General features: G+C 38.9%; 1 protein-coding gene across 1 annotated transcript in view; it reads right to left on the reverse strand.

The window, feature by feature from the left end:
* Nucleotides 1-6,764: 6,764 nt before the first annotated feature.
* The window catches only part of LOC124594270, an 84,985-nt gene continuing 71,769 nt past the window's right edge, over nt 6,765-19,980 (reverse strand). The window contains 1 exon segment of the mRNA XM_047132634.1: nt 6,765-6,927. Within this exon segment, the coding sequence (XP_046988590.1) occupies nt 6,765-6,927 (163 nt within the window).

Here is a 19,980-nt window from a genome sequence, read left to right on the forward strand (position 1 = left end):
AGAAGAATGGAGTGTGCATTTAACCAGAAGTAAGACCTACGAGCAAGTAGGGGGTTCAACATTCTGTGTTGGATTCATTATGTGGTGATAATGCTTACCCCAGATGTAGCTCATCGGTGCAGCAGCAGAGGTAATATGTGGTAAAAGCCATCTTGAATACTAGGTCTTAATGTTAATTATGGTATAATAAAAGTGTTTGGTTCCATGCAGTCAGTATATGGAGATAACTATCTACCTATAGTAGTGTGTCAGGGTACAGCCTTTTCTCACATTATTTATTTATTTATATAATAGAGGGAAACATTCCACGTGGGAAAAATTATATATAAAAACAAAGATGAGGTGACTTACCGAACGAAAGCGCTCGCAGGTCGATAGACACACAAACAAACACAAACATACACACAAAATTCGAGCTTTCGCAACAAACTGTTGCCTCATCAGGAAAGAGGGAAGGAGAGGGGAAGACGAAAGGAAGTGGGTTTTAAGGGAGAGGGTAAGGAGTCATTCCAATCCCGGGAGCGGAAAGACTTACCTTAGGGGGGGAAAAGGACAGGTATACACTCGCACACACGCACATATCCATCCACACATACAGACACAAGCTTGTGTCTGTATGTGTGGATGGATATGTGCGTGTGTGCGAGTGTATACCTGTCCTTTTTCCCCCCTAAGGTAAGTCTTTCCGCTCCCGGGATTGGATTTTTTTGTTCTATCTAGTGAGATTTTCTTTTTTTTAATTTTAGTTCATCTAACATTTGTATTTAACGATGTTTATCAGATTCTGATCCTTTCGTTCTATCTCGTGAGATTTTTTTTTTTTTTTTTTTGTAAATTAAAAATACTAATCATCCTCTGAACCATCTTTATCTTCTATGGGTTGCAGGGGTTACGACCTCTGGGGAGGTGGGTGAGTGTTCATTCACTTTTATCTTCGTTTATTAGCTGAGGCTACGTAAGGCGGGTGACCTTGAACGAGCTTCGCCTGGCTGCTGCTAGGGCTTGGAGGAACGCGCTAGAGAAATAGAACTGTAAAGATAGCTGCCTGGAATAATGTGTGGAAAGGATAAGCAAGATTTGTATGTATATCGCCCTTCAGGCTAGAATCTTACAGAATTTGATGGAATACAGTGAAATAATAGTTTTTCTAATTGATAATTTTGTCTGATCAGTAATGAGAGTTAAGTTTGCCTTAGCACAAGGACCTGTTACCGTGGAGTGTTTTTCAGTAGAATCAATTTTGCATTGGATAAGCAGAGCAGGTGTTAATTTATTGGATAATGATGCAATAATGAAATAATGAATAATGTTAGGGTCTTAATGGTTAGGGAGCCTTTCTGCAGTAGGGATATTTTTTGAGAATGCACTGCACTAGCTAACGAGGTAAGAAAGGTAAGTAAAATAATGGAGCTGACAGACATGATTGATTAATGGAAAAGATAACTATATACAAACAAATCTGTTGTTAACTATATTGATGATCTATTTTTGAACTAGGTAACATTGGGTACAGTGTATATTGTGCAATTCATGATACTTCAGCTGGGAATGATAGCTTAATGAAAAGAGCAATATTTTAGTGAGGTATTAGTCATAAATGCTGCATTTTGTGTCTATAGGTTATCTGAAAACTTCTATTTGTGTTCTGAGGAATTATGAGCTTAAAGTGATAATACTGGAACAAAGGAAAGTAATTTTGCTGATTAACTGATAACTGTGTTGCTAGACTGATGTGAGTATTTTTGACAGGTCAACTATTTGGTAACATTTTGTGATGATTTAATTTTCTGGTGGGATGAGAGTAATGCTCAGAGTTGAGTAGAGAAGTGGGGCAATGATTCGGTACAACTTCCATCACCTTAATTTTGAACTGAGCAGTAATTAAGTTATGTGATAGTGACTATTCTTTTTCCATAATATAATGATTAATAAATGTATGCTACTGCACATCTTGAGTTTTCCTAGAGGTAATCTACATATTTTGGACATTAAGATGATGAGTCCATAAATGATGTGAATTTCAAACCAGGACTTGGCATGTGAGTGTTTTTGCAAAGAGAAAGAAAGCTAACTCTTTCAAGTTTAACCAGTTTCAGACAGTTATGACTTAGAGTAATGTTTTGTAGTGTAATGTGCACTTGATTTTAAATTTTTACTAGTCCCCACCTTTTGTACTATAGCCAATTTTAGTGCTAATTATTGTAATGTAATGAGGACTATGTAATCTATTTATTTATGAAGTAATGACCATTTTTGCATTAGTGTTAAACATTTTTTCCTTATATTTAGAAGTAAAAGTGAGTGTACTAAAGTAGGGTATTTTGTCTAATTTTTTCATCTACTGTGGTAGAGGAGAACCACCTTCCTTACTAACTGCCACTTGGACGTGTGAAGGCATGGACAACTTGGTGAGAAAATGTGTTAAAGCTTGTTGAAGAAGTGAAGGTGCTTGTGAAAAATACTAAAAATTGAGAAAGTGAAATATTCTGTCTAAAAAGTGAACTACAATGTGCAGTATAATTTAACTTTTTGCAATCCATGAGGATTTATTTTTTTAAACAAGACAGGACTTTTATAATGTGATATATATCTTTGAATGTATTCATTGTTTACCCAAAAAGGATGTCACTTTTGATGAAGATGCCTAAATTTTATTAAAAGTCTAACTTGTGGATATTTTGTGCCCTTGTACAATACACTTTGTGTAAACATTTTGTATGGGGATTTTCATATGTCCAGTTCATATAAGTATAAATTTGAAAAAAAAAAAAACATATGTACTGTAGTTTTTATAAGATTTATTATGTTATATTTTTTTGCATGTAGATTGTTAAACTCAATTCCTGGAGTCACTTGTGGTCATTGAATTGCCCAGTTAGCTATTTGCAATATCTATCTGGGCAATGGGGGGGGGGGGGGGGGGGGGGGGGGGTAATATATATGACGAAGCAAGCTGTGATACTTTCACTTCCCCTCTTGTTTTGCCATCTGCCTCCTTAAATTTGGTTTTTTTTCCATTTTTAACTAATTACCATTAACATAATCTGCATTTTCATAAAACAGAAAGGTTGGCCCTCAGTTTTAAAGAATATAGCACCAGATCTAATTTTGTGCTTAGTTTTGTGTATGGAATTAATTTCCTGATTTATTTAGACTATTCCTAGTTAATGTCATTCATTATATGGTGAAATCAGTAATTGTTCTGTGACTTAAATTCTATTGTTGACTTATAAACAAATATAAATTCTGTAGTAACGATAATCGTTTGGAAAATGAATCACTAGGATTCCTAAAGTATTTACTTGGCTCTATTCAAAAACATGTTAGCACATCCAGCTCTTAATTAATTCCAAAGTAATTTCCAGTTTCATCAAAAGTATTGTTTGTATAACTATATCTGTTAATTTCATCATTTAAACAAATAATTTGGCTTAACCCTCATGGTAGAAGAAACTGTTAAAAAGAACCATTTGTTCAATGTATTCAGTTAATTTACTGTAATTTCTGTAAATTAAACATCAAACTATGTTTAGTTTCAGTACCTATTACTGTGATGATACGTAAAGGCCTGATTTTTGATCCTGAGTCAGTCTGTCCATGGTCGATTTTCAGACAAGGAATCCTTACTGGTTAAAACAACAACAATGCATCAGCTTAACAGGGGAATAAGTGTAACACAATTAGGCCATGTGTTAAAACAATGACTGTGTCTCTTCAATACGTACCATCTTACTCTGCAAGAACTGTGAACTGTGTGGTAAGATTTTTACTGCTCTTAGATATTCAACAGTAAACTATGGTAGCAGTATGCTGATGTTTGCCTGAAAACTGTTAATGAGGCTTATCGAAAGTTAAACAATAGTGCACTGGTCATATTAACTGCATATATTGGGGGTTTGTGACAGTGAAAGTAAAGAACTCTGAGACGCAACAGTGCACCTGTCAGCTACATTATTTACAGCAGTCAGTATTGCACTTCCACCCCTCACCCCCCCCCCCCCCCCTGATTTTTCAGCCAGTATCACAATGCAGTTCATTGACATCGAGAACTATTAACAAGATAATGAAGTAGGCGAATGTCACAATCTCCACAGTTTACTTCGTCAGTGGATTGAGGCCATTTTGAAGGTTGTAGGCATTTTTATGCAATATTAGTGCAATTCATTCTTGGTTAGGACTAAGTCTTTGTCATATCTGCTTAATTTCTCCCATTTTCTATACATAAACTTACAGTATTCAGTGGTTCAGCTACCAAAATTAGCACAATAAGCAAATGAACAAAAGAGGTTGTGATGTACATTCCCACATACTGACATGTGGGAAACTCTGGGTACATGTAAGACTGATGCTGCATCAGTTAGTCACTGGAAGAAATACAGTATCTACTGTACTGCATCGACACTGCCCTCAGCCTATTCATCTGGAATTACCAGTCACTGGCAGAAGATTGTAGAGGCGGGCACATTTCCTAATATTTAAAACTAGCCAAAGGCGATTATTCAAAGAGGGGAGAAGTGTTGTAGAAGTGTATTATCAGGGCTGGTGTAAGGTTCAAGCAACATGACAAGCCACTTGGAGCACAAGGCTAATAAGGGCACCAGGGACACCCAGGTGCAAAACTTGCATACGAGGTGTATACTAATTAGTTGTGGAAACTGACATGGGTGGAAGTATAAAATGATAATAGAAGCATAAACATTACATTAAATGCAAGTGGTTACAAGCCATCACTGACTTCAGTACTAAGCGTTCTCTTAATTAGTGCAAATGTATCTGAAATATAAACTTTACGATTACATCCCCACTTAACACTCCATTGGTCACAACCTTTTCATAATTTCATTTGGTTGCAAGTGCCAAAAAATCACACAATTTCAAATGGTCATAACTCCCATCTCTTTTTGGATCTAAGGGATGTTCTTTTGTACTTACCTTCTGTAGGATGGACATTATGGGATTAAAAAAGAAAAAAAAGAAAATTGAAGGAAAAAGGTTTTTCTTACCCAAAACACCAGTTTAGGAAATAACCATTTTTTAGCTCTCAGATGTACTTGATTCAAAATTTGAACTGAATGGTGACATGAACATTAAAAGAAAACGCTAAAAACCATGTATGACCTTCAGTCTTATCCTAGTAAGCTCAGTACTCCTCAAATTTGTTGGATTAAGCTCCTCATAAAGTCTTGGAAGGATGGCAACGTTGCACTCATTGCAGAAGTTTGCGTGTTTATTGCTTATCAGCTTGGCACAACACACACAATTTGACATGGTAAGCCTCCTCAAACCAGTTTCAGTTGTGCAGGTAATGCACCATTGCCTCTTGAAGGATTGTTGGTCCTTATGACAATAATTACTAAATTTCCTCATGGGAGTAATCTTCCTCAGGCAGATTTGGAGGCTGGAGAGGATTCCATGCCTCTTCTTGCTCCTTCTCTGCAGCTCTGGGCGAGAACGGCCATGGGCCAACTTTTTGAGGAATACCCTTTGGTGTTAATGGCCCAAGATTAATTATTGTGAAGGCAGACGAGGAGGGAGTTGATCCCAGCCACATTCCTCTTTGAATGAAAGATTACCATTGGCCAACACTTATTGTTTTGTGTACACCACAGTTGAACGCATTTGGTCTACAGTATCTGTCCCACCTTTTGTGGTGTTGTAGAATGTTATGATCTCTGACCTCTTGGCTTGCTCAGATGAAGAATTTGTAACACTGTCATTATGAAGCAAAGACACAAAGATCACATCGTTTTTCCCTCTTGGAATGTACGAGACCTATTGTTGAACCTGAACATACTGTTGCACTGCTTCCTTCCTTTCACATTCACAAAGGCTGGAGTCAACTGTCTTGTTTTTCCTTGCAGTACTACTAAAATAGGTGAGCTCAGGCTTTTTGAGCTCATCAAGATGACAAAAATTGGTAAACCTGTTGTCTTGTGTGACATTTTGGCCACTTCCTGCTAATGGCTAACAATGCATTTGACGATGTCAGGTGGTTCATTGCTCACACTTAAAGGACCTTCAAGCTGTGTGGCAGCATACACTTCCAACTTGTACATGTAGGTCATCTTTACATGAGGCTGAACAGTTTGATCCCGTATTCGTTGAGTTTTGAGGGCACATACTGGTGGCAAAGGCATCTTCCTCTGAAACTTGAAGCATTTTGTCAATGGTGACCCTCTCTCCAACAGAACAGTTCTGATAATTCTCCACAAATAGTTTAAAGATACCATGAATAGGACAGAGCCTGTAAAACTTTTTCCTTTACTCTGGGGAATTGCGGTAATTGAAGCAAAGGCACCTGATAAAGGTTTTAAAGCATCTTAGGCTCATGAGCAGGCCAAATGTTTCAACTCCATCTGTTTAATGACCCCCAGAGCACAATAAACCAATAAATGCCCAAACTTCAGTCATATTTGTTGACCTAATGTCTCTCACTTTAGCAAAATTCCCCTTGATGCTCTCCATATACTGATTGGTGCATTTCATGATCATTTCAAGCGTAGTGTCAGTTGAAAAGTGATTCCAATGCTCAACTGGGCTTCTGGTGAGTTCAAGCTACTCGCACAACCCCTGGATGATCAGTGACAATATTTTCAGGTCCTCTGCACGTACCACTATTTGGTGGCTTTCTGGTCCAGCTAGTGTTCTCATCCATCCTTAACGTGAATAGGCATCTTCTTCTTCACAAGCCTCTTTCTCATCAGAATTGGCAGTCTACTGTTGTTCAGTAGCTATATTATCTTTTTTTCCTCCACTCCATCTTCTCAGACAATATCATATTCTTCATCTAAATTTTCTGCTAGCATTGGATCCTCATCATCATCATCATCATCATCATCATCATCAGCTGTCAAAAGCCTTACTACCTCTTCAGTATCCTTCTCATTACTCAAATCGAACGTCCTCTTTGCCATATTATCTAAAAATCTGGAACAAAGGACAAACGTAGTAAATCATTTTCACCATAACAATTTCAGTTGCAATTTGAAAATTACTCACACCTCATTAAAACACCATTGTTTTCTATAAATCCAGCAAAATAATCTTATAACCTGGTGAAATATAACCAATAAAGATGAATGCAAGGAAAAAATTCAAAATGGTGACCTTGGAAAGCGTGATATCTTTGGTTGCAATGTGGTTTTTGGCTATTTGCTCTGGCTCTGCTTGTGACAACGTCACAGCTGCAGTGAAAGTTTGGGAAGGCCTCCCCGAGCAAGGAGGGTACTGGGGAGGGGGCATTATCTGTCGCCTTTAAGCACCTGTAGCTGTGTTGGCTGCAAAACGCCTGGTTTACAAGCTGCCCTTCTATCTCAACAAATTACAAGGGTCTATGCAAAGCGATGAACACATTTTGTAACCTGAAATATACTCCCAGAAAAGGAATGTAACACAGAGATAACACAATCTGACCTTTCTAGGAATTGGTAAGCTCACAGAAAGCAGTGCAAAAAAGGGGTAAAGTTACATAGTAGTACAATACTTGCACGAAACTGTTAAATGCATACATCCCAACCCCTAAGTGTTAAAAAATCACACCTTATGGTGTAATATTCTTTTAAAAAATTCACTGAGATACTTTGGAGGAATATGAGTGCATATAACAAATAAATCTGGTGTTATCGTGTAATGTGTTGTAACTGCAAGTGGTGTGCTCACTCTGTGTTACTGTTAGCAAAAACTTTATACGAACTGTTCGGTTAATGCAACCACCAATAACAATAAAGAAATACAGTCACTACAAAACACATTAAGCCCCTTAGGTACTGAATCCTCTGGCCCTGTTCAAAACTGATAACATTGATCCCTGTGCATGAAACAAATAAATTAAATTGTCTTACCCCTAAAGCAGCCATGGTGGAACATGATATATTCTGGTCTCTCATACAAAAATATAAATATGCTAGCTACGGGCTCAGTGGTTTGCAATGCTGACTGCAGTACTTTGGAATGTACATGAAATTCTTTTGGCTCACAAATGAAAACATTTAAGAAAAATCCAACATCTTTGAAAAATGTGTGACCTGGACAAGGAGGTGGTACTGATTGTGGTGAATTACTAACCCCGATCTTTTTAATAAAATTATATTGCAAGTTAAGTTTGTCTTTTTAAAAACATCTGACAATTGAAGTTACATTAGTCATAAAAAAACATCATACTTACTAACTGATTTATGAACAACGAGACTTATACAGTGTACAGTGTACTAGACTGTGGTACAAAAGAATTTACAGGCAGCTAACACTGCCAGCCGTGGCTTGGCCGCAGTGGAAAAATGAAGTTACCGTTTGGAAGCTCATATAAGAAAGTGAAATCCCCTACTGTGTGGCTCATCCTTTACAACAGCATGTATTATCTAATGTCACTAAACCAGCATAAATGCAAATCATCAAATTACATATAGCTCCATAAAAAAATCTTAGAAACATTACAAAAGTAAATATCTAACTAGCCTTTTTATCAATCAGTTTATGTATATTCTGGGGTTACTCAACAATTGACAAATTAACGGCCAACTCATCTACACTAACACACTAGCAAAACGAAAGTAATAATTATTTAACATCTTTACATTGCTTGCATTAAGACTTCTTCTCCCATGTTCTCGTAATTCCTACATTAATCTAACAAATGTCATCTGTCCTGAGGCAGAAACTTCTATGGCCAAAGCAAAGAAAAAAAAGGTGGTTATATTACATGCAAGCAGGAGTACTAAGTGCAATATAGCTTACTAACTAGCTAAATGTAACACACTACAGTAAATCATCAGATAAATATGAAATGATAAGGGTGAATTGCAGAAATAGTGGAACCTAGAAATGTGATTATTAGCCTGGGAAAAGAAAGCAATCATGCATGCTAACATAAGAAGGCAGTATCGTATGCAGTCTCATAAGGAAAGGTGAAAATATGTTTTTTAGTGCAAAGCTTCTGAGACAGCCTTCCACAAACACCTCCAATCGTGTCACAAGATAAGACAGATTTTCCTAGAAAGGACACAACATACACAAAATACATATTAACATCATACAATATCATTAGAGAAGAATCATCACTATATCAATATAATCCTTATTATTGAATGCAGCTCAGGGCATGAACACTCATTAAACATGAAAATTCCATCAGTATTTCATAAAAATTAGTGCAGCTCAGGGCTTGAAAACTTATTAAATATTCTAATAATACTCTTATACCTAACACAAAATGCAGAGAATAAATATCCTTAATCCTAAATCTTTATAGGCATTCTGCCTAATTTACCCAGAACACTAACAGGAAAATGGTTGTAAAAGCCTGCCAGTGTGAGAAGTGTCAATGGTGTTTAATATTCCATATTAGTTGCTTATGTCATGCTTTCTATGTAATACATTTCCTGCACACTTTTATGGGTGGCACATTTCACACTTTCGTGTGCTTCTATTTATGAACATAATGGTTCTCTTCAATACAATGAGACTTTGGTACATTGGTTCTGCAAAACATATGAAATGGATGAGTATTTGCAATGGACACGAGTTAAAGAGTAGGTTGATTTCTTAAATTTACAAAGGTGAAAGCAACTGAACTAATGACATCATCAAACACAAGAGATATATACAAAAACCAAACACAAGACTGGGCATAAATGAAACATGGCAACATCATAAAATACAAATAGTGACTAACCTAACAAAAAATGCAATAATAATTCATCAGACAGTAGCCTAAATTTCAGCATAACATCATAAATAATAGCACATTACATGGTATCACTAAAGACAAAATAGCATCAGAAATAAATGAACATAATAAATATAGAGACTATATACCAAAACACAAAAATTCTTATTATGAAAAAAAAAGTTTCAGTTACAACTTGCAGCTGTCAGACCATCCAAGGGATGTGATCCCCTGGACACATATTAAAATAAATGGTGTCTCTTTCAGTTGTTGTTTTCATGCACATGCATATGAAGACAGAAAAATGAGCAAGGCCTAAACTTACGGTAAGAGAACCAACCTGCAAGATTCTCCCTACTGGGCACGTCGCCACCTAATAAAATGCTGAATAATCAAGGAATATTGAAAACAAGGTACCAATAGAATTTGCGTAAGTGTGGGAAATGCATCAGGTAAAAAATTCTGTGTTGTCATATTATTATGTAAAGTCATACGTAAGTCAGAATAAGCACATATGAAAGCTGGCAATATAAATACGCACATCTGTAAAAAATTTAGCAATTAGCACCGTTCCTGAAAAATAGAAAAAAGAGAGAAATTATACAAAGCTGAAAGTAGGAAAAATAAATAGTTGTGGTGCATGATCATCAAATTTATCTAGTTATGTGAAATGAACCAAAGCAAAAGTTATTCTATAAAGTGCTTGACATTACCTATGTGATGACTGCCCCGTGATTTTCTCATTTGTAAAGTTTCAGTATGAACTACATTGGGATGGGAAAGATTGTGAATTCTAAAAGGTCAAGGATATAAAAGTTCAAATTTACTGTAACGACATTTTCCTCTGTTAGATAGATAGTGAGTGCGTACCAATAATTTTTGTCCTATTCGAAATTCCTGGAGGTTACTTACCTATTTTTTGTTGAAGTTTGCAGAGCTGTGCTGCACGCTTTATATTGTAAAGAGTGATGTCCATTATTTCACGGTGATGTAGTTTTCTTGTAGTAGGAAAAGAAACAATATCAAGAATTTTGTTAGGTGGATCTATATTTTTTAACACAAGGTACGCTGAAAGCATGATGGAGTCATTTGGTACAGAATTCTGAAACTCAGAAATGTACTTGTCCCAATCAATATGTTTTTTTGACAAGAGATACGACAAAGTTTTCCAATTTCTTTCATGATGCACGCTGATGGGTAGAAGCAGCATGGTATCTGGAGAGAAAAATGGGTGTAATATTTCTAGCTTGCAGTGTGTGTTTCATAATACTGATTGAAATTGCAGTCCATTATTGGAGATTACCTTCTAAACATGTCCAGCATGAGGCAAAAAATGTTTAGTAAAATCAATAGAAACACTTCTAGCAGTGACGTTTCGTAACAGAGTGCCACATACCAATTTTAAAGTTAGTTCTACAGCAATGAATATGTAACAGAAACCTTTATGAGTTCTTGGAATGGATCCAAATAGATCAACTGCTGCCATATATATTAATTTCATGGGTATAATGGTGTACAGAGGGGCAGTGTGAGATACTGTAGAAGATTTAGCTCTTTGACAAAATTTTGCAAGTCGCCAAGACTCGTCGAATACGCTTTCCCACATTTGTGAAAAACAGTTCTGTCATAGTATCAAAAGGCATTTGTGAGCACCATAATTAGGATAGAAAGCGTGCATACGAGATTAATTTACTGACAAATTCCTCAGGTATGCAGAGAGTCCAATTATTATTGCTGTCTGGGTGAGTGCGGCAAAACAGAATATTATTGTGCACGGAGTAGTAAGTTCAGATTGTTGGTTGGCTCGTGTCACACCAGAAAAGTTTGATCTCTTTCCAGATGTCGTCTTTGCTCTGCCCTCTGGCAATTTCATTTAATGATGCCGAAATAGTCCCCCAATCGGATCTCCGCGCTGTGACATCATTAACAGGATAAATAAAACTGGCGTTCTATGGATCGGGGCATGGAATGTAACATCCCGTAATTGGGCAGGTGTGTTAGAAAATTTAAAAAGTGAAATGGATAGGTTAAAGTTAGATATAGTGGGAATTAGTGAAGTTTGGTGACAGGAGGAACAAGACTTCTGGTCAGGTGAATACAGTGCTATAAATACAAAGTCAAATATGGCTAACGCAGGAGTAGGTTTAATAATGAATAAACAAATAGGAGCGTGGGTAAGCTACTACAAACAGCATAGTGAACAAATTATTGTAGCCAAGACAGACACGAAGTACTACACTGTAGTACAAGTTAATATGCCAACTAGCTCCGCAGATGACGAAGAAATTGAAGAAATGTATGATGAGATAAAATAAATTATTCAGATAGTTAAGGGAGAGGAAAATGTAATAGTCATGGGGGACTGGAATTCAATAGTAGGAAAAGGAAGAGAAGGAAAAGTAGTAGATGAATATGGAGTGGGGGTAAGTTATGAGAGAGGAAGCCGCCTGATAGAATTTTGCACAGAGCATAACTTAATCGTAGCTACCACTTGGTTTAAGAATGACAAAAGAAAGTTGTACAAGGTGGAATCCAAAGTTTTTGGGACTAGTGCTGCCATCTGGAAAGTAGGAGTAGTAGATCTTTGCACCACTAGGTGGAGAGAGCTGCATATCTGATGAGTCAGTGTGTGGAGTGGCATTCAGCTGGGAGAGTTGGGTTGGGATGTTTGGGGAAGGAGACCAGACAGCAAGGTCATTGGTCAGCTGGGAGGAATTGTTGCGTGTCCACAGTGATTTCCATAATACTCTGTGTTTGGTGTGTGGCGATTTTACGAGGAGTCCGCAAACAGAACGGCGCACGTGTATCAAATTCTGTGTGAATCTCAGGAAAAGTGCTATGCAGACCCATGCAATGATTCAACAAGTGTTTGGGGGACAGGGCATGCATGTACGACAAAGCAACAATCATCCCAGTGGAAGAGCACTCTTCAAGACCCAAAAAAGCGAGACAGGTGAAGAGCAAAGTGAAGAACATGATCATAGTTTTCTTTAATACCAAGGGAATTGTGCACAAAGAATACGTCCCACCCAACCAGCGAATTCCGTGTGCTCAAGTTGAAAGGCCGTCGGTTCAACACTCTAGAGAGGATTGAAGAAGCATCGCTGGCAGTGATAAACACCCTTAAAGAACAGGACTTCCAGAAAATGTTTGACCAGTGGCAGAAGTGCTGGGGCTGATGTGTATGTGCAGATGGGAACTACTTCAAGGGTGATGGTGACCATTAGTCCAAAAGAAAGGTTTTCAACAGATGGCAGCACCAGTCCCAAAAATTTTGGGTAGCACCTCATGCATGTGGAAGAGGCCTGGAGACACTGGAAGGTTTCAGACTGATTGTTTAATGGTAAGACAGAGATTTAGGAGCTAGGTTTTAAATCGTGAGACATTTCCAGGGGCAGATGTGGACTCTGACCGCAGTCTACTGGTTTTTAACTGTAGATTAAAACTGAAGAAACTGCAAAAAGGTGGGAACTTAAGGATATGGGACCTAGATAAACTGAAAGAACCAGAGTTTGCAGAGAGTTCAAAGGAGAGCATTAGGGAACAATTGACAAGAACAGGGGGAAGAAATAGAGTAGAAGAAGAATGGGCAGCTTTGAGAAATGAAATAGTGAAGACAGCAGAGGATCATGCAGGTAAAAAGATGTGGGCTAGAAGAAATCCTTGGGTAACAGAAGTGATATTGAATTTAATTAATGGAAGGAGAAAATATAAAAATGCAGTAAATGAAGCACGCAAAAAGGAATACAAATGTCTCAAAAATGAGATCAACAGGAAGTGCAAAATGGCTAAGCAGAGATGGCTAGAAGACAAATGTAAGGATGTAGAGCCATATATCATTATGGGTAGTATAGATACTGCCTAAATACAAGGGTGAAGGTGAAGATGAAATGGGAGATATGATATTGCATGAAGAATTTGTCAGAGCACTGAAAGACCTAAGTCGAAACAAGGCCTTGGGAGCAGATAATATTCTATTAAAACTATTGATAGCCTTGGGAGAGTCAGCCCTGACAAAAATCTACTATCTGGTGAGCAAGATGTATGAGACAGGCGAAATACCCTCAAACTTCAAGAAGAATATAATAATTCCAATCCCAAAGGAAGAAGATGTTGACAGGTGTGAAAATTACTGAACTATCAGTTTAATAAGTCATGGCTGCAAAATACTGAGACGAGTTCTTTACAGACGAATGGAAAAACTGGTAGAATCCAGCCTTGGAGAAGGTCAATTTAGATACCGTAGAAATCTTGGAAGACGTGAGGTAATACTGACCCTACGACTTATCTTAGAAGATAGATTAAGGAAAGGCAAACCTACGTTTCTAGCATTTGTAGACTTAGAGAAAGCTTTTGACAATGTTGACTGGAATACTCTTTTTCAAATACTGAAGATGGCAGGGGTCAAATACAGGGAGAGAAAGGCTATGTACAATTGGTACAGAAACCAGATGGCAGTTATAAGAGTCGAGGTGCATGAAAGGGAAGCAGTGGTTAGGACGGGAGTGAAAAAGGGTTTTAGCTGACCCCCGATGTTATTCAATCTGTATATTGAGCAAGCAGTAAAGGAAACAAAAGAAAAATTTGGAGTAGGAATTAAAATCTGTGGAGAAGAAATGAAAACTTTGAGATTTGTTGATGACATTGTAATTCTGTCAGAGACAGCAAAGGGCCTGGAAGAACAGTTGAACGGAATGGACAGTGTCTTGAAAGGAGGATATAAGATGAACATCAATAAAAGCAAAGTGATGATAATGGAATGTAGTTTAAATAATTCACGTGATGCTGAGGGAATTAGATTAGGAAATGAGGCACTAAAAGTAGTAGATGACTTTTGCTGTTTAGGGAGCAAAATAACTGACGATGGTTGAGGTAGAGAGGATATAATATGTAGATTGGCAATGGCAAGAAAAGCATTTCTGAAGAAAGAAATTTCTTAACATCAAGTATAGATTTAAGTGTCAGGAAGTCTTTTCTAGAAGTATTTGTATGGAGTGTAGCCGTTTATGAAAGTGAAACATGGACGATAAATAGTTTAGACAAGACGTGAATAGATGCCTGTGAAATGTGGTGCTACAGAAGAATGCCCAAGATTAGGTCGGTAAATCACGTAACTAATGAGGAGATGCTGAACAGAATTGGGGAGAAGAGGAATTTGTGGCAGAACTTGACTAGAAGAAGGGATCTGTTGGTAGTGTGGGGCGGCGGGTTAATAAATGATTTTAAATGAAATTGTAAAGTTCTTAGTTCAAAACTGTATTGAGTAAAGTCTGTCACGTACAACACTCTGAAATTCACTATGTTCTATTGACAGTAAATCCTTCTATCATGCATAGCACAACTAGCAGTTCAGAGGCGACCTCTACGGTACGTCCCTACCAAATTGTATTTCGCTCTGACTAATAATACACAATTGAGTGTTCAAAATAAATGTTCAAAATTAATGCTCGCCACAAAAGTGGAAATAATAGTTACCCCTTGCCAAACGCGTTTGTAATTCTCACGGACGGCACACTAACAGTTACTTTGTCGAATTCTAAGCGATCCAGGACGGTGTACAGTCATCAGGTTTTACCGCAAATACGCGATTTGTTAGTCCGGCTCTGACGGCATCCGAGGCAGAGCGCAATCCGATGTTTAATAGACGTGGATCTTACAGTGGTTGAGTGCAAAGTGAACCATTTAGTAGGTTTATCATCTGCTTTAACCAAAATTCTCTTCTCTTAAAATTACGTGTACTTGTTGTTGTTGTTGTTGTTGTGGTCTTAAGTCCTGAGACTGGTTTGATGCAGCTCTCCATGCTACTCTATCCTGTGCAAGCTTCTTCATCTCCCAGTACCTACTGCAGCCTACATCCTTCTGAATCTGCTTAGTGTATTCATCTCTTGGTCTTCCTCTGCGATTTTTACCCTCCACGCTGCCCTCCAATACTAAATTGGTGATCCCTCGATGTCTCAGAACATGTCCCACCAACCGATCCCTTCTTCTAGTCAAGTTTTGCCACAAGCTCCTCTTCTCCCCAATTCTATTCAATACCTCCTCATTAGTTATGTGATCTACCCATTTAATCTTCAGCATTCTTCTATAGCACCACATTTCGAAAGCTTCTATTCTCTTCTTGTCTAAACTATTTATCGCCCACGTTTCACTTCCATACATGGCTACAGTCCATACAAATACTTTCAGAAACGACTTCCAGACATTTAAATCCATACTCGATGTTAACAAATTTCTCTTCTTCACAAACGCTTTCCTTGCCATTGCCAGTCTACATTTTATATCCTCTCTACTTCGACCATCGTCAGTTATTTTGCTCCCCAAATAGCAAAACTCCTTTACTACTTTAAGTGTCTCATGTCCTAATTTAATTCCCTCAGCATCACCCGACTTAATTCGACTACATTCAATTATTCTCGTTTTGCTTTTGTTGATGTTCATCTTATACCCTCTTTTCAAGACACTGTCCATTCCGTTCAACTGCTCTTCCAAGTCCTTTGCTGTCTCTGTCAGAATTACAATGTCGTCGGCGAACCTCAAAGTTTTTATTTCTTCTCCATGAATTTTAATACCTACTCCGAACTTTTCTTTTGTTTCCTTTATTGCTTGCTCAATATACAGATTGAATAACATCGGGGATAGGCTACAACCCTGTCTCACTCCCTTCCCAACCACTGCTTCCCTTTCATACCCCTCGACTCTTATAACTGCCATCTGGTTTCCGTACAAATTGTAAATAGCCTTTCGCTCCCTGTATTTTACCCCTGCCACCTTCAGAACTTGAAAGAGAGTATTCCAATCAACATTGTCAAAAGCTTTCTCTAAGTCTACAAATGCTAGAAACGTAGGTTTGCCTTTCCTTAATCTATTTTCTAAGATAAATCGTAGGGTCAGTATTGCGTCACGTGTTCCAACATTTCTCCGGAATCCAAACTGATTATCCCCAGGGTCGGCTTCTACCAGTTTTTCCACTCGTCTGTAAAGAATTCACGTTAGTATTTTGCAGCAGTGACTTATTAAACTGATAGTTCGGTAATTTTCACATCTGTCAACACCTGCTTTCTTTGGGATTGGAATTATTACATTCTTCTTGAAGTCTGAGGGTATTTCGCCTGTCTCATACATCTTGCTCACCAGATGGTAGAGTTTTGTCAGGACTGGCTCTCCCAAGGCTGTCAGTAGTTCTAATGGAATGTTGTCTACTCCGGGGCCTTGTTTCGACTCAGGTCTTTCAGTGCTCTGTCAAACTCTTCACGCAGAATCATATCTCCCATTTCATCTTCATCTACATCCTCTTCCATTTCCATAATATTGTCTTCAAGTACATCGCCCTTGTATAGACCCTTTATATACTCCTTCCACCTTCCTGCTTTCCCTTCTTTGCTTAGAACTGGGTTTTCATCAAAGCTCTATATATTCATGCAAGTGGTTCTCCTTTCTCCAAAGGTCTCTTTAATTTTCCTGTAGGCAGTATCTATCTTACCCCTAGTGAGATAAACCTCTACATCCTTACATTTGTCCTCTAGCCATTCCTGCTTAGCCATTTTGCACTTCCTGTCGATCTCATTTTTGAGACGTTTGTATTCCTTTTTGCCTGCTTCATTTACTGCATTTCTATATTTCCTCCTTTCATCAATTAAATTCAATATTTCTTCTGTTACCCAAGGGTTTCTACCAGCCCTCGTCTTTTTACCTATTTGATCCTCCGCTGCCTTCACTATTTCATCCCTCAATGCTACCCATTCCTATTCTACTGTATTTCTTTCCCCCATTCTTGTCAATTGTTCCCTTATGTTCTCCCTGAAACTCTGTACAACCTCTGGTTCTTTCAGTTTATCCAAGTCCCATCTCCTTAAATTCCCACCTTTTTGTAGTTTCTTCAGTTTTAATCTACAGTTCATAACCAATAGATTGTGGTCAGAGTCCACATCTGCCCCTGGAAATGTCTTACAATTTAAAACCTGGTTCCTAAATCTCTGTCTTATCATTATATAATCTATCTGATACCTTCTAGTATCTCCCGGTTTCTTCCATGTATACAACCTTCTTTCATGATTCTTGAACCAAGTGTTAGCTATGATTAAGTCACGCTCTGAACAAAATTCTACCAGGCGGCTTCCTCTTTCATTTCTCTCCCCCAATCCATATTCACCTATTATGTTTCCTTCTCTCTCTTTTCCTACTCTCGAATTCCAGTCACCCATGACTATTAAATTTTCGTCTCCCTTCACTACCTGAATAATTTCTTTTATCTCATCATACATTTCATCAATTTCTTCATCATCTGCAGAGCTAGTTGGCATATAAACTTGTAGTACTGTAGTAGGCGTGGGCTTCGTGTCTATCTTGGCCACAAAATGCGTTCACTATGCTGTTTGTAGTAGCTTACCCGTACTCCTATTTTTTTTATTCATTATTAAACCTACTCCTGCATTACCTCTATTTGATTTTGTATTTATAACCCTGTATTCACCTGACCAAAAGTCTTATTCCTCCTGCCACCGAACTTCACTAATTCCCACTATATCTAACTTTAACCTATCCATTTCCCTTTTTAGATTTTCTAACCTAGCTGCCCGATTAAGGGATCTGACATTCCACACTCCGATCGTAGAACACCAGTTTTCTTTCTCCTGATAACGACGTCCTCTTGAGTAGTCCCCGCCCGGAGATCCGAATGGGCGACTATTTTACCTCCGGAATATTTTACCCAAGAGGACGCCATCATCATTTAATCATACAGTAAAGCTGCATGCCGTCGGGAAAAAGTACGGCTGTAGTTTCCCCTTGCTTTCAGCCGCTCGCAGTACCAGAACAGCAAGGCCATTTTGGTTAGTGTTACAAGGCCAGATCAGTCAATCATCCAGACTGTTGCCCCTGCAACTACTGAAAAGGCTGCTGCCCCTCTTCAGGAACCACACGTTTGTCTGGCCTCTCAACAGATACCCCTCCGCTGTGGTTGCACCTACGGTACGGCTATCTGCATCGTTGAGGCACGCATGCCTCCCCACCAACAACAAGATCCATGGTTCGTGGGGGGTACATGTACTTAATCTACTACAATTGGGTATATTTCGTCTACAAAATTGGTTTTTACTTGAAACTTCCTGGCAGATTAAAACTGTGTGCCTGACCGAGACTCGAACTCGGGCCTTTGCCTTTCGCGGGCAAGTGCTCTACCATCTGAGCTACCGAAGCACGACTCACGCTCGGTCCTCACAGCTTTACTTCTGCCAGTATCTCGTCTCCTACCTTCCAAAATCAAGAGTTCGAGTCTCGGTCAGGCACACAGTTTTAATCTGCCAGGAAGTTTCATATCAGTGCACACTCCGCTGTAGAGTGAAAATCTCATTCTGGAAACATCCCCCAGGCTGTGGCTAAGCCATGTGTCCGATGTATCCTTTCTTTCAGGAGTGCTAGTTCTGCATGGTTCGCAGGAGAGCTTCTGTAAAGTTTAGAAGGTAGGAGACGAGATACTGGCAGAAGTAAAGCTGTGAGGACCGGGCGTGAGTCGTGCTTCGGTAGCTCAGATGGTGCTTCCACCTCACCACCGGTGTCTGTCGGCAATATCGTGCCTCATTTGTCCCATATTTCGACCTTTTTCGTCGACTATAGTTACATACATACCAGTCTCCCAGATACGCGCCCACCCAGGACTAAGGATTTTTACAGTCTGCTGCTGTGCTGTGTTCCCCGGAATGTGATGAAGATCAAACATCCCTCCATCCAGTGGCCCATAGTGTGGACTACCGTCCACCAGCCCTTCCTCCCTACGAACGTCCGGGCACTGTGGTATCACATAGTCAACAGGAAATTTGCCACGAAGCAGCGACTGCACAACATTGGCTTGTCAGAATCCCCTCTTTGTCTCCTTTCCCAGCAACTGGACACTGATGAACACCGTCTGACATGCACCTCATCGCAAGATGTATGGTGCTTCGTGCAGCAAATCATTGCCTGCTATCTCCGGTGTCACCAGACACAATCGAACCTCGAATGTTTCTATACCCAGGGGACAGACACTTTCCCGCCGCCAAATGTCATGCTATTACGTGGGTCAAAGGGTGGGCGGTCGCTTATCTCTTTCATAAGGGACCTAAATTCCGCCTCGACTTCTGGACCTATTTACGAACAGCCCATGCAACTCTCGAAAACACGCCACGTTACCGAACACTATTTGCTAACTATCTTCGAGCGGTCTTTGTTAGACCTCCACTGAGTTGGGGGGTGCCTGGCTCAGAGGGCACCTATCCCTCCTCCCCCCGCGGTGTCTGAGTTTAAACCGCCTACGATCGATTCTAATTCTGACCTCCGCGGAT

The sequence above is a fragment of the Schistocerca americana genome, chromosome 2 (genome assembly GCF_021461395.2).
Source record: "Schistocerca americana isolate TAMUIC-IGC-003095 chromosome 2, iqSchAmer2.1, whole genome shotgun sequence".
Taxonomy (NCBI): Eukaryota; Metazoa; Arthropoda; class Insecta; order Orthoptera; family Acrididae; genus Schistocerca; species Schistocerca americana.